Genomic DNA, 12579 nt, shown 5'->3' with positions numbered 1-12579 from the left:
CACTGTCATGGAAATCACTCTGCCCAGCGAGTCGGCGGTGTCAAGGCCACATCGAATTGTGAACTTCGCTGCATCTCTCCCCTCAGCAATAGCCTGAGAGAGCACTGTCCGCGCCTCCTCCGGACACTGAGGCAGCACTTGCGCCACCGTATCCCACAGAGAGAGGAAATAACGGCCCAAGAGGCATGCGGTGTTCACAGACCGCAGCCCTGAACTGGTGGAAGAAAAAATCTTCTTTCCAAACTGTTCCAGTCTCTTGGATTTCCTGTCCGGGGGTGCGGTAGGGAATGCGCTCTGGGATGTGGAGGCTTGGACAATCAAGCTCTCAGGGGTGGGGTGTTGGGAGAGAAAAAGGGGGTCGCCCAGGGCCGGGCGATGGTGTCGGGCCACGTTCCTATCCACAAGAGCCCCTGTGTTGGGCCTGGACCAGGTGCCCAAAAGAACGTCAGAATGTGCCTCATTAAAAGGCAGCAGTGGCTCCGCAGAGGTAGCCGCTGGCTGAAGCACTTCTGTCAGGAGGTTAGTCCTGACGGCTGCTGTAGGGAGTTGGAGGTGAAGAGCCTCGGCCGCGCTACGTAACACCACTGCGTAACTTGCACCCTCCTCCGTAGCCAGGGTAGGAGGAGTTAGCATGCCAAGGTCAGGAGAGGTGTCTAGACCACTGGCATCCCCAAGCTCCTCTGCCCAGTCCGGGTCATACTCACATTGAGCTGTGAGAGGGTCCTCAGACACCTCCCAGTCCTTCCCTTCCTCCGAAAGGCTGATGAACAGGCCTAAAATAAGGAAGCTGGACATAGGAAAAGAAAGGTCCCTTCGGCGTCGGAACCTGCGTCGAGCGATGCCGTTCCTGCTCCGTGTCCACATCGGGGCTGAGGATGGGGGCGAAGTCGTCCGGTGCCGGTGGGGTTGACGCCGGTGGTGGTGTGACAAGGTCAACCGGCGTCGACAGGGATCCAGGCCTGGATCCATGGGAGACAGAAAACGGAATTAGCACCCATCATTTGTAAAAAGTCTCATTGAAATTAATTAAGACATGGAGCATCCATAGTGACCAATAGAAGAAGCAGGTCCAAAATTTGCTTGTGGTCGAAAATAAGTGTTCTTTATTCAAATATATTCAAATGCTTAAAATCCAAAGACCATAAAAGTGAATTTTTTAGCCAACGCGTTTCATCTCTATCGAGACTTCTTCAGGGCTCAAAGTTAAGTAGATGTAGATTCAATTGTATTCCACTTAGGCAAAGGAAAAATTTTCAATGGCACAGATGATTGTTGATGTACAATACTTCTCAAAATTCAAAGAGCACTTTAGTTTTGTTGCTAATAATTGCTCCCGCCATTGGATGGTGTTGGTGGTGAACACAGCTTTGGAACAAGTTGAGGTGCTTACGAGAGAGATCGCCACACTCAAATTGGAAATCTCAGGTGACTCCTCATTGACGAATGCCAAGGAAGCTCTTGAGCGCTTGGACAAGACTCAGTCACAGCCCTGCGGCACCGAGGTCGGAGCCAACAGCGATGCCGGAGCCGCCGACAGTGAAGGGCGAGGACACCCAGCCAGGCCCGCGGGGCCCAAAGGCGCGCCGGCTGGGCCAGACGGCCCAAAGAGGCGGGCCAAGGCTGACAGAAATTCCTGCAACTGGGCCGGAGTCGCCGACGGACCCGGGAAGGGCGGGTAGGCCGACGGCAACTGTGTAGGCTCTGCCGGAGCCGCGGGGGAGGCACCACCCACACCCTCATCCGCGAAATGCGCCGGGCGAGGGGAAGCCAGTGAGCGATGACACTTCTTCGACTTCTTGTGATGCTTCGCCTTACCTGACGCCAAGTGCGAAGAATTCGATCACGACGAACGATGGAGCCGACTGCCGGACTTCAAGCAACTTTCGGGTCCGCTCCTGCAAAGTCTTCGGCGTCATGGCCCGGCAGTCGGAGCACGACTTGGGGTCGTGGTCGTGCCCCAGGCAGTAGAGACACATGTGGTGCGGGTCCGTCACCGGCATCATGCGATGACAGTCCCAGCAAGACTTGAAGCCGGGCATCCCTACGGTACCAGGAGTCGATCTATTCGAAAATGAGACAAAAAGGCCTCGAAAAACTCAGTCGAAAAATGACTAGGGGTACCACTCTCTCCGGATCTGCGCTTGCAGGCGAGGAAAAAAAAAGAACTGACGTTAGCACGCGAAGGCGGTTTCTATGTAGCTGCCGCAACGTCATCTCGGCGACCACGACGCCAACGACGGACGCGAAGCCGCACGACGCCACCTTCCGACGTGCAGGGGTACTGCTGACGAAAACTTTCCAGGTCCAGTCTGACACCTGGGGGTAATTCTAAAGTAAGGAATCTATCACTAAGTGTTTCTTTCAGATGCTTTATTTAACTTTATCTATCTATGAATAAGCCATTCAGTAAAACACAAAACTCCTGAGTGGGTGTGATCAGCTGGACTATTGTTTCAGAGGCTGAGTTTATTTACCGTTTTAAATATATCTTTCTGTCTGTTGGTAGATGCCATTATTTTGTTGGGAAAGGATACTTTAGTTTGCCCCTTTCCAGTTTAATTTATTTTCTTCCACGAACGGCTGCACTAACGAGCAATCTCAGGTAGTGTATATTAAGTTCCCTTCTTCTCTATTACATCTCAAGCAGAGATATATAACTGCATGTCTCAGAGCATAAAGTATCCTGTGTGTGCAGAACACATTAACCATGTAGACGTTGAACAGTTTTGGGCTGAGGGATGAGCCCTGGGTGACACCACAGATGATGTCCGTGGCTTTGGAGCGAAAGGGGGGGAGGCGAATACTCTAGGTTCTGCCGAAGAGGAAGGCGGTGGTCCATACAGAATGATTGTACTAAATTTATGTTACTATACTCCTAAATTGAATCTTTGGTGTTTTTCATGTTTATATTATAGTTAAATTCTGAAGGTGCTATTGATCTCCATCACCTGTCTAATAGTGTCAGATATCTGAGAGTTTGAGGCAGTAGGGAAGCTGAAGGTGTATTTGCGAGAGACCTGGGGGATTTTGGTTCGATACAGTGGTAAGGTACATTAAACAACATGCATATTAAAACTCAGCCACTGAAATCTTTTTGAAAGATATTTTTCTATTTTATATTTCAAATCGGCCACCCAACAAAGAGGAATTATTAAAACTTTAATGTTTAACTGTATTATTTATGTAAACATGCACACTATGCCCACGGCTGGTGCCACACATGCCCTGCCTCTTTCAGCCGCATGTAATGGTGGAGGGCGATATGGTTTGACCTTGCCCACTTGGGACAGTTATTGGCTCTTTTGCCTCACTCAAGAAATAAACGCAGTACACTGCACGGTCTGGGCTTGGGATAGACTTTGAGCTAAGGTACAAATAAAACAGATTTATACACTGGGAATCCATCTAAATAACAACCCTATTCCCCCACTCACATCCAATCCAAAAGCCTGCCCAGGCTTGTGCAACTACAAATGAGCAAACAGACAGATCTTTACCTGGAAGATCAATTGCTCCCTCTTGATAGCATTCGGAGTGTAGTGGGTCACACACCTCCTTTTATACTTACAACTACGGTAAATGTGCAAGACCATTAGTAGCAACTGTCCAATCCCCTGCCCATGCTTCCCCACCTGACTCTGACTCCTGTGGGCCTGATATCTAGACTCTATGCTACAATGTAAAACACCGGACGTACATATGCACCAAATGCCAAGTCCAAATGTTCTGTGGGCCTGAGTTCACTTCTGTCTAATGATCAATGGAAATTCTGCTGTGCCAAAGCAAGATATTTATCACCCAACTACAAACTTAGGTTGATCAATGTGAAATTCCTACATGGACTATATTACACACTACAATGCATGCATAGGTTGGGTCTTAGGGAGGACGTCAATTGTTCTAGATATGGCACACTAAGGTAGGACCTCCTTCACCTAGCGCAGCTGTGCCTGGAGTTAGCAATCTATTAATCCATGGCTTGTAGAGCTGAAAATGATAACTGACATGACGGCCTCACCTTACCCCCAACACCACCGCTAACACTTCTAGGATCCCAGTTGCGAGTCGTAGGCTAGTGGCCACAGAGCTGCTTGTGGCTAAACGGTGAGTGGACATGCGTGGGGGAAAAGACCCTTGCCATGCAGCAGAAGACTGCCTAGTGATCTAATTTAAAGACTAGAACAACTGGACAGCTACTGGAGACTCAAAGACAGATGGGCCCCCTTCAAGCATACATATTGAACCGCCAGATGCAGATAACCCAGAGCTCTATTCAAAATGATCCTGTCTGCCAGGGCTTGAAGCCCCCAGCAAGACCTGTGATAATGCTTAAAAAAGACACTGCAGGCAAGGCTCGTCAGATCTAGGCAGAACCTTGCACTGATAAAAAAAATGGACTAGAAATGCAGCATTATCCTCTTGGTCTGGGTATCCCTAGGGCTTGATGACTGTATGCATCTATTAGGGCTGTTGTTGCAGGACTTCGATCTAAAATCAGAAGGCAAGGCTGTAATGTATACTTTTACCTTTCTACTTGTCTCACACTGTGCAAGGTGTTGCGGGTTGTTTTCTCTTCTACTATCTAAAGTATGTCAACAATATATATATTTTTTAAAGCTTCTTTTACCTAAAATCTTGAGTTTTACCTACAGAAAAGACAGTTTTAAACAGAGACATTTTATGTCTGCTTTGTCGGGCTCAAAAGGACTTTAATAATGAGAGAAAAAACTGTATTTAGCTACCAAATAATTGGTGGATGTTTCACTGTTAGAAAAACTCTAAACTATGGTTTTAGGAGCTCTTTAATAAGTCTGTTGGGAAAGAGAGCTGGTTAATTTAGTGCCCTACAGTAACATAAAATAACAGCCAGATGGACTTTAACAGGTGGATGGCAGACCTGAGTGGAATAATTGTAAAAGATGCAGAAGAATGTGACGCAAAGCATAAGAAACTGGATGTAGATTCCGTTGTATACATCAAATGCAGAAGTGTTTCTATTTAGCTAAGCAGGGTTTATTTGTTGGTACAGCTCTGGCCTTTGCCAGAATTTTCCTGCATTCATCTGGAATTTCCAAGCGGTGGAACTCATTATGTTCAGGAGCCATACCCATAAACTTATAGATGCTGGTTCTGGGTGCAGTATTTTGTCCTTATTGAGAGAAAGCAGTTTCAGTAGAGTTTAGTATGTACAGCTGCTCTGATAGGAAAAGAAGCTCCGTAAACCAGTACGCTTGTGGCCACCATGGGGCAATTAGTCTAATCTGTCATGCTTCCCTTTTCATCTTATTTATGACTTTTGGAATTAAGCGGAGAGGAGGAAAAGAGTAGGCAAAAGTCCCTGACCAAGCTATTGAAAACACATTTTCCCATTACCCCAGTAGGATATGGGTGCTAGCATAACAGCTACATTTCCTGTTATGTTTGTTTGCAAACTTATCTAAATTCGACCTGCTCTAGTGTTGGTAGATCTTGTTTAGTTGGGCTTGATGAAGCTCCTACTTGTGGCATACCTTGTATGTTCTACTTAAAGCATCTGCCCGTAGTTTGCATATTCCTGGAACATGCTCAGATGTTAATTTAATGTGGTGCTTGGTAGCCTAATCCCATATTTTCTCAGACTCCTTGGATAGGGGAAGAAAGCAAGTGCCTCTATTGCTTGTTTATATGGTGCACTGTAATTGAATTGTCCTTGTGGCTCAAAACAGAACTTCCTTTTATTCTTGGTATGAGGGACTGCAAACCTAGAGTGATGGCCCTCATGTTCAGAAGACTAATGTGAGGGCAAGCTGCGTCTGCAGACCACGGATCGCTTACTGCCAAACCCTGTAGTTGTGCTCCTCAACCCTCCAGAGAGGTTTCTGCTGTCATCATCCCGAAGCAGAATTTGTTTTCACAAGAAGGATAATCCTTCTCTTTTATTTTTGTGCCACCATGGTAAGCACGGTCTCATCCTTGGTGTTATGGAGATAAGGTTGTCAAACGCACGTTAAAGCCACTGCTTGTCTAGCTCCTCTTGAAATGGTTGCATGTGCAGGTGGCAATTTGGGATTAAATGAATGTAGGATGACATCAATCCTAAAAGACACCTGTATAGTCTCAAGCTCTTCATCTTTTCCTTCTGTAGTCACTGAATTAAGTTGGTTAATAGTGCCACTCAGTCTTTGGATGGGAAGTCCTTGCCTATGTCTGGGTACAAAATTGTTCGCAAGAATTTCATTTTTTTGTGGGGTAGTAACACAGATCTGTCTTTGTTTAATGTAAGGCCTAATTTTTTTAATGTGTAGAGTGGCCTTCACAGAGATTTTTGCTATCTTGGATGACGTTGCCTTGACTAGCCAGTTGTCAAGGTAGGGAAACACTGGATGTGCCCGCTTCCTCAGATGTGGGGCAATTGGAGACAAGCACTTTGTGAAGATTCTTGGAGCTGACTTGTGTCCCAATGGAAGAACTTTGAATTGATATTGGCAGCCAGCCCCTTTGAATCGGAGGTATTTTCTGTGATAGGGATGAATGGAGCTACAAAAGTAGGCATCCTTTAGGTCTAACATGGACACATCTCCTTCATGCAATGGTTGGAAACCTGCCTGCGGTGTTGCCATGCAAAATGTCTGCTTCAAAAGAAATGTGTTCAACTGACGAAGATCTAAAATCGCTCTCCATTTATCTGATTTTTTTCCCTTATTAAACAAAAGCACTGTAGTTCTGAGACTAATTAAATGGCTCCTTTCTTTATCATTATGGACATTTCTGCTTTCAACAGCCTTAGATGTTGATTCGGTGTTTTGGATGGTAATTTTGGAGGAAGTTTTTTGTATTAATTGCAATCTAAGTTCCAGAAGTATGAGGTCAAATATCCATCATTCCATTGTTACAACTGACTGAGGTAAGAAAAGATCTTTGGACCTACAAGTGTTGTCCGATATGGTGTGACTGCAACCAGAAACTTGTCACTGTCCTCTAGAGGCTTCCTGATTTTTGCATTGATTGCTGGCTCTTCAACAAAGTTCTGTCTTTGAAAAGAAGCAAGTGGTGGTGGTCTGTATTGCAGGATATATTATAGATAGGTTGTTTGATATGGTTGGTATCTGCACTCACCTCCATTAACGTGCTGGGTCTGTCCTCTAGCCCCTCAAAAGGGAATGGTTTGAGGCTGTTGTAACATGCTTAATGATTACGCTGTGTCCCTTTTTTATGGACCGGAGCGTATCGTCAACATATTTGGTTTGTAAAACAGGTGAAAACGATGCTGCTCTCAACCATCCTTGCCTTCATAATACTACTGCACCAGCTAATTGTCGAAACTCAATGGTTGCAATATCCATGGCAGTATCAATGATGGCAGAAGATGTTCTTTCTCCTTTATGTAAAATGTAGATATGGTGCGATGTCCAACCACATTTGCCCGTGGCAGCGAGCTAAAATTGCTAAAGCAGGAGATGCAACCGTTGCCCAAAACCTTTTACCTATATTATCAATCCTTCTTCGCTCTCCGTCCATTGGATGAGAACAGGGTGACATTGATGTGTGAGAGGATCTTGTGCAGCTTTCACTGCCACAGAGTTTGTCCGTGGGGGTCTGATAAGGCACACAGATGTGTCATCTGGGGATTTATATTTTTGTCGAGGAGTCTTGGAAATATGGCTGCTACTGTTGCTGGGTTTGTCATCGTTTTAAGACCTTCCAACCAGATATGATCAATTATTGGTATTGTTCATACATTTCTTTCTTGTTGACTCTTTGAAATTGTATAAAAAGCAAACTGTTTCTTTTGTTGGGAATGAAAGGTCAAATCTTTTAGATGCTCTGGAGCCACCTATATAATTCAGGGGAGAGTCTGATGGATTCTGAGCACTATTTTCTTCAACTGGAGCTGTGTATTCATCCCATTCAAGAGCAGTGTCACTGGGTTTACTGGGTATAATGGTACCTGCATCATAGGTTGGGTAGAGGTATGAGAGCCATATGGCTCATCCATGTATTGCCATTTTTGCTCTTGTTGTTCCTGGAATGATTGAGCAGGAACTCTGGAGGTAGGAAGTTTAGACTCTCTTTCATAGAGATAGTCAGGTGGAACCTCTCCATAGCCATCGTTTCACATTTAGTCGGGTAGGACTGTATACTGGCCCAAATAATCCATCCTTTTCAGAGTCTTCAGGATGTGGTGACATCTTACTCTGAGTAATATGCTCCATTATTAAAGGAGTTAGGACACTTCTTACAAAAATTGGGATACATTTTGTGTACTTGGTGGGCTTAGGAGAGGATGTGTGCATTTTTGTCATCGACTGTGGTGTCATCAAGGAGATAGCTGTCTACAAGGTGATCAACCTTGATAATATAGTTGACAATGCAGTTATCGACTAAGTCAATGTTGTTGTCTTTGTAGACACTGTTGACACCATAGTAGAGGATGTATTTGCCATGTGTCATGCTTCTTCATTGACAATGATTCCGTTGATGATATCACAACATTTTCAATGATGGTCCTGACGACAAAATAACTGTCCACTTCCTGAGGTAGTTTTATGTTTGGTGTTGGTGGTTTGGTGTTTTACATGGAACTGTTATTTTGATCTTAGTGTGGGACTCCCAGTTCAACGACTGGGATGATTCAAGCACATGAATTTATGTGAAAGATTCAATTCTGAAGAAACTATTTTTCATAAAAACCTACAGAACTGCTTACAAAAAGCAAACATTTTGCTTCTGGAAGCACAAATTGTTTTGGATAAGAACCTCCAACTTTACTAAATGAAAAAGTAGTCTACACAGTACATCTCATTACACACAATATTACTTTTTGTGGGACTCATTCTGTAAACTTGATGATGTAACTTTGCCTACTTTTTACAACTGTTTACATCTCTTCTCTTTAAAGTTGTCCAAGTGAACATATTTACCATTTATGTCTGCTCACTCGCCACTCAGCGATTTATTCCGTTAGCTTTATACTTCATTAGTTGGTTACCTCTTTATTTGATCACATAGTTTTTCTATTTTGGACAACATTAAAACAATATATGGTTTCCTTATTTTAGTATGTGTTAACCACTTGGAGCAGACCACACCTGTTTTCGTTCTGATTGGCACTCGCTCCTCTAAATGCCACCACACAACTCAAGTCAATCACCGTAGCTCAAGTAGGAGTCTACAGACTTGGCCCTGAGTATTTGTACAACTAGGTACCACCTCAAAAAGCAGGGAATTCCATGTTAAGATCACAAGGCTGGGGCAGGTTGTGCATATAATGTAGTCAACATCCAAACTTGGGCCAATGGGCAAATGAAGATCTGGAGATCGGTCGTAAATTCAGTCCATATAATGTATCGCCCTGGCTTGACTTATGTCTGGGCTTTGTTTTACACCATTTTTTGTATGTACATCTGTATTTATTACTGTCTGTGTTGTTCTAAAAGTTCAGCAGCACTTCCATCTTAAAGACAATTCCAACCTCTCCGATTAAATATTTTCGCAAAGGGTTCCATCAAATAAGTTTGAATGTGATTGCCTGAAATATCATAACAGTCTTCCAGACTGTCTGGTTTTATAGAAAACCAGTTTGTCATTGTCTACGTAATGCCTTGCAGAATGCAAATCTGTGATAGTTGTAGAAAAGAGCTTTGCTTCAATTCTTGCTTGTGGCTTGGCTCTATCGTACCCACACAAACTGCATCCTTCCACAACTATACGTCCAATATTACACTTTTCTACCATCCGCAGTTATTTGCCTTTACTAAAACATTATCTGCCACATTTTACCACTTCTCACAAGGAGTTCAGCAGCCTTTCTACTTGCATTTATGTCATGGAGCACAGAATTTAGGGGTGATGTCATACAAATTCAGGAGAATCCGTAACTTTCTTCATTTTATTATAAGGTAGCACCCTTCATCCAACGTGAAGCTATTGTCAGCCCACTGGGCCAAAGTTTGGAGAATACAGTCATTGAGCGCATGACATTAAATCATTGTAACCAGTAATTCTTGATATTTACAAGTGTGTACACTTACCCACAGCAAGATCTATCAATTAGAGATGTGTGGTTCCAATTCAATAACAGAGCCGTTCAAGCTTTCCAAAAATACTCAATAACGAAGCACCTATTGATGCAATTTGTATTAGACTGCTCACTTTCAATATGGTACATAATACCAAATGGTAGCATATCTAATTCAACCATTTTATATATAAAATGTAACCTAGAACTCTTAGTATCTGCCCTCTTTTCTGTACTTTTATCTTATAAACCCTACATACCTTTTTCTCCTTTACATTTTATGGCATCATAATACTGCTGAAGAAGCATATCAAAGTCTGATTTGTCCCCTCCTTTAGGCTCATTGATGACAGTCTTAATGCGCTCCAACTTTTCCCACAAGCCTGTGTGCATCCAGCGATCTTTTAATTTGTCCAGCATCTAAAAATATAATCAAGAACACAAATCTCTCACAACTGAAAGGAATACACCTTGCACACAGTATATGTATATTAGAAACAACAGCACATGGATAAAGTATTTTTCTTAAGCAGTTCACAGCAAATGTTTCCACACAACCTGCAACATAAATCTTAATGAAAGTGACTTTATATGGGAGAAGATAGCAAACATCTTGAAAATTAAATGGGGTGAATATTAAGGCATAAGCTTGCAATCAGGTTAGGCTGGCACCAGCTTGTCTGATGCGATAAGGGATTCCATCACAGAGGTCAACAAGGTTATTGTCAACTGGTCCTGAAAGCTGAGTGAAAGAGCTGTGCCAAGAGTTGCATACATAAAGTTTTGTTCTTAATTGATATTTTTTTTTGTATTCAAGACGTATCATCAATTACTTCAAATAGCAATGAGGACTGGATCTGTAGGATCATTAATTTTCATATGAGACAACTGTGATGAAACTGATAATTTGTTTAACACTACATGCATGAACTTTATATGATCACATATGAACACTAAGGATTGATAATGGAGTTAAAGTAAGCCTTGTCTTACTGTTTCTCTTCAGTTTGCCAACAGTTGGAATATGAAAACATGAGTGCACTTCATTGCATTGAGTCTAACATCCAACAACATCTTTATTAGCAAGACACCCGAAGGAAAGAAAAATCTGCAAATGTTCAACATCAAAAAATATTTGACCCTGATAACAATTTTTAGTAACTACACCTTCCTTTCATCCAGAGATTAAGTATCAGAATAAGTAGGCAGAGCTAGACTTCCAGTTTCATAGTTGTTACCAAGTTTAACAAGTATTTTTGACAATCATAGGGTCGTGTGGTCAATAAGAATTTGGGGACTAGTGGGTGGCTCCAGGGCAAGAACAAATGCATGTTTCTTGAAAACCCCTTCAAGAGGTGCAAGGATATACGGAGAAACATTTAAAGATCTGAGAACCATGGCAGAAGCAGTTCCAATTACACTTGGTCACTTGAAACTACTCTTTGATATACTGTGCTATAGCTATGAAGTGAAACCACTGTAAATATGCCCTTCACTACGTGGGCTATGTTCCCCCATTCTCATAACTGATAAATAATCCAAATATTATCAATGTACTTGATGCTTGGTACCACATTGTACCTTTTCTAACTGGGTTGCACAATTTATTGAAAAAAGCAATGGACGTTATATTAAAACATTTATGGAAAAAAACAATTTGGCTGCCAGTAAATGTTCTTACTACCAAAGGAAACTTTGACCTCTGGGGTAAAAGGAAAGCTCACAGACATTCCTCTCCTCTCCCTGTGAGTTTCGCCCATGAGTATTAGGGGTGGAGGAAATCTTATAAAACGGATAGAGAATCTTGTGCTTTTGCAGGTGAACAATAAAGAGGCCCTCCTTGAACTTACAAAATCAGTGCACACACAAACGTTGGTATTGTATAATAATCAGAATGTATTATGGGATATTGTACTGCAAATGAAATGAACATAAATTACCACAATAATAGGACTCGCAGCTATTGGAACCAAGAGTAAATATAAGACATACGCAAACCGTTGTTCATCATACATTCTTAATCTGTTAGTTAAGACATCTCTAGTACCTTGTGGCATTAGATCCTTAAGGTCATATTTATGACCTGGTTTGCGTCGCTCTTGCACCACGCAAGGTGGTGCAATAGTGACGCAAACCTGGAGTCATATTTTTGAAGCAAAGCAAAGCCACTTTGCGTAACTTTGAATGGCTTTAAAAATATGGAGCAATGCAATGCAGTGCAAATCGCTGCGTTGTATTACTCTACGCAAGGTAGGAGTTCCATGGGCATTGTGTGGGTGTTCCCATGCAACTCCCATGGTTTATGCGCATCCCCAGATTTACTAAACCTGGGAATGAGCCAAAACTATATGTCTACCCAGATGAGGCGTAACGAGGAGAAATATAGAAAAAGCCTCTCAGGATTGTTTTTGTGCAGGAAGGTGGCCCTGCCTGGACAAACACAATCCTGCCTACAACCCAGGTACCCTTGTACCACGGCGTAAGGGTGCCTGCGTTTGCGCTAGGCTGCCAAACTGGCAACAGCGCAAGGGGAAAGGACAGGAATGTGCCATATTTTACAAATAAAGAGCATTCCTGCCCTT

The 12579-nt window shown here is 43.0% G+C and overlaps 1 protein-coding gene across 2 annotated transcripts in view; it reads right to left on the bottom strand.

Annotated features, from left to right (window-relative positions):
* The window catches only part of BRIP1 (BRCA1 interacting DNA helicase 1), a 1188160-nt gene that overhangs the window by 229908 nt on the left and 945673 nt on the right, over positions 1-12579 (bottom strand). For both annotated transcript variants that reach the window (XM_085649424.1, XM_085649423.1), the window contains exon 15: positions 10258-10417. In XM_085649424.1, the coding sequence (XP_085505550.1) occupies positions 10258-10417 (160 nt within the window). The remainder of the gene's footprint in view (positions 1-10257; positions 10418-12579) is intronic.

This window comes from Triturus cristatus, chromosome 3_2 (genome assembly GCF_964204655.1).
Source record: "Triturus cristatus chromosome 3_2, aTriCri1.1, whole genome shotgun sequence".
Classification (NCBI taxonomy): domain Eukaryota; kingdom Metazoa; phylum Chordata; class Amphibia; order Caudata; family Salamandridae; genus Triturus; species Triturus cristatus.
Note: the sequence above shows the minus strand (reverse complement) of the source record. Positions and strands in the feature narration are given on the sequence as shown.